General features: G+C 40.9%; 1 protein-coding gene across 1 annotated transcript in view; it reads right to left on the reverse strand.

The window, feature by feature from the left end:
- RNF20 (ring finger protein 20, E3 ubiquitin protein ligase) overlaps nucleotides 1-2,043 on the reverse strand; it is a gene marked incomplete at its 5' end in the record, with an annotated part of 12,197 nt that extends 10,154 nt beyond the window's left edge. The window contains 3 exons of the mRNA XM_009084680.1: nucleotides 1,190-1,336; nucleotides 1,644-1,721; nucleotides 1,897-2,043. Of these exons, the coding sequence (XP_009082928.1) occupies nucleotides 1,190-1,336; nucleotides 1,644-1,721; nucleotides 1,897-2,043 (372 nt within the window). The remainder of the gene's footprint in view (nucleotides 1-1,189; nucleotides 1,337-1,643; nucleotides 1,722-1,896) is intronic.
- Between the last annotated feature and the right edge of the window lie 918 nt (nucleotides 2,044-2,961).

Below are 2,961 nucleotides of genomic sequence, written 5' to 3' on the forward strand. Positions count from 1 at the left end.
CGAGAAAGTGCCACAAGAAAAGGTAACTATCCCCTTGTCTTTGCTATCTGTTTTGCAAGACCGCAAGGGAAACACAAAAGCAGAATTTTAATAGTAGATGCAAATGATATGCTTCAGCATCAATTTAAAAAGTCTGTGCTTTCTCTGCACACACTAGGCTGTTGCTCTTGCACAGTCACATGACAAATCTTTTTGACTCTTGGGTCCTGACATAGTTTCTCTCAAAGACACAAACTTGGAAAACATAATTCACCTTTTCAATGCATTTACTGTAAACCATAATTACCCAAATGAGTAAAGATGGACACAGGAAAGTGTAACAGAATAGAGAAAATGCACGTGCAAGTACACATTATGTTAGTCTACCAGTAACACATAATGACTGAACAGAAAAGAAATGAGGAAGTAAAATAAAGGGGTACAGAATCTGAATTTTCCTTATAAACAGAAGTGAGCAAGTGACTGTGAATACCAGCAGTGAAACAGACAATATATACATCCATAAGGCTTAACACTAATTAAGAAGGGAAAAAATTGTAAGCTAAAGAGCATTTCTCTCAAAACAAACTCATGTGGATAAACAGTTCAGAGGTGTCTCAAGACAGTTTCTGGAACCAGATCGCAAACATAGGTTATCAGGTCAGACACTTCTTGCAACAGGCTAACAGATCTACTGACCACTAAGATGACACTTGGATTATTCTCTCCATCATATACTTATCTACCATAGAGTCACAGCTTTTGATGTTACCATCTTTCAAATATCAGGAACTCATATACTGTTTCCTATCTATCCATTCTGCCACACAGGGAAAGACAAATTCATCAGCACTGTGAGCCTAGCCCTCCTACACCACTTCCTCCATTTTTTCAGTTCTCTGGTTCCACTTGCACAAGGCAAAGGGAAAGTGAGAGAGGGGTCAACACTTGTAAAGAGGTGAAATTAGTTTTAACTAGGCATCTTTCAAACCTAAAGAAAGCTCAAAACGGAAAACAGGAATGAAATCTTTATGATTTCCAGTGATGGCCACATGGTGTCACAACACACTGAACTGCAAGTGCAAGTTATACAATTGCTAAATTGTGCCCTGTACCGCAGTGAACCACAGCTAAAGAGCAAGCACAGATTAGAACAGTGCTAATGAGGTTTCCCTGGAGATACAGTACAGCAAAGCAGAGAGCAACCCACTGCCTCAAACAGGTACAGATGTCTCACCTTGAGTTTTTCATTCTGTGCCGTCACTTCCGCAAGATCCTGCCGTAGTTCCTCCAATTCATTAAGGCGATTCCCAGCAAGCTCTTTATTCTCTTCCAGCTCAGCATTCATCTCCTCAAACTGTTGCGAATAAACTCACTGTAAATCTTACTGTTGATGTCTCTACTGAGGGTACTAATAAAGTAACTGTTCATGCAATGACAGAAATTACAGACTTAAGTCAGGTAACATTACCAACTAAGACAGTCTACTTCCACCAGGTCTGTCTCATAAGTAGGAAACTCAAACACAGACAAAACGGCTTGCCTAGTGTCACCCAGATTTGTTGCAAAGGAAGTATCTAAATTCTGTTCCATCTATGGCCCTACACACAAGCTCGCCTTAACTTTATTCTTCTCCTTGCCCACAGCCAAGCCCCTAATATTACCTTGCGGGCATTAATGGTGATTGTACCCCCATAGAGACTGCTCCCAGCTCCATACACCTTGTAGCCTTTGGAATTTACCTGCAAAAAAATGCAACAGATTACATCAACACCTAATTAAGCACTGACAAGACTGCAAATACAGCATATCCAAGACCAAAGATGGTACACTACAGATTCTCACTTCTCAAAGTACCATGAGATCATGCCACTAATTTCAAAACTCTGGTTTCCTGACAAAGATGACAGTGCTTACTCGTTCCAGAACATCTGCTAAATGGCGATTGAGTCTCTGCTCCCTCTTACGTATCTTGTCGATGTCCCACTGAAGGTCGTCAATCATAGTCTCCAGAACAGACACCCGGGATTCTGCTGTCTCCACTCTCTCTTGTAACTTGGAGAACTGCAATCAAAAGAGTATATCAGCCAGCATATTGAAGAGAATCAACTTTTTCTGAGGCTGCTCAATAGTAACTTTTCTCTTATTCATCATGTGCTTTTCATCTTCTGCTGTGGTGACAGACTACACGATGAACTGTCCTGAATTTTACATTGGACAAATCCCAAGACAGTAACAAAAATAAGACAAAACTAAAAATGGAGAAAGAAGCTGGTAACATCTGGCAGAATACAGATGCAGCCACCTCAGCTTACTCAAAGGCATTTTTACCCCCAACCTTTTCAATCCCTATGTTCCCCTACTCTGTTGACCACTTAGGTGCTCAGAGGTCTAACACTGAGCAAGACCAGGGTTAACACCATTTTTAAAGGAACCGAAGCCTCCAAAAGAAATAATGCCAATAATGTGAATCCTTCACTGACCAGCATCATCTTGTAATTGAGGTCATTACACTTCCATACATGATGCAGAGAAGCCAAGGAATTTGAAACGAGAAGGGTGTCACCTCAAGCATCTCAGGTGTTTACACCACCACCTTACACTCACCTTACCACTTCCTCTGCTCTATTTTCAAATGAAAAGCATTCAAACCACTGATTTGGTTATACTCTTTTCTTCAAGTGAATACACCTGAATTACAGAGAAAATCTATGTTCACTTCTCCAGAACAACAACTTTCATAACTTTCAAACCGTGTTGCTCCTATCCTTCTCCATGGAAATCATAGAATCAACTGGGTTGGAAAAGACCTTCCAATTCATGAAGTTCAACTCTACCACGGTTACTAGACCATGGCACAAAGTGCAACACCTAGACTCATCTTGAAAACCTCCAGGGATGGTGAATCCATCACCTCCCTGGGCAGCCCATTCAAATGCCTGTTTATTCCCTCCATAAAAAATCTCTTCCTAGTGTCTAACC

This window comes from Acanthisitta chloris, unplaced genomic scaffold (assembly GCF_000695815.1).
Source record: "Acanthisitta chloris isolate BGI_N310 unplaced genomic scaffold, ASM69581v1 scaffold1351, whole genome shotgun sequence".
NCBI classification, from domain to species: Eukaryota; Metazoa; Chordata; class Aves; order Passeriformes; family Acanthisittidae; genus Acanthisitta; species Acanthisitta chloris.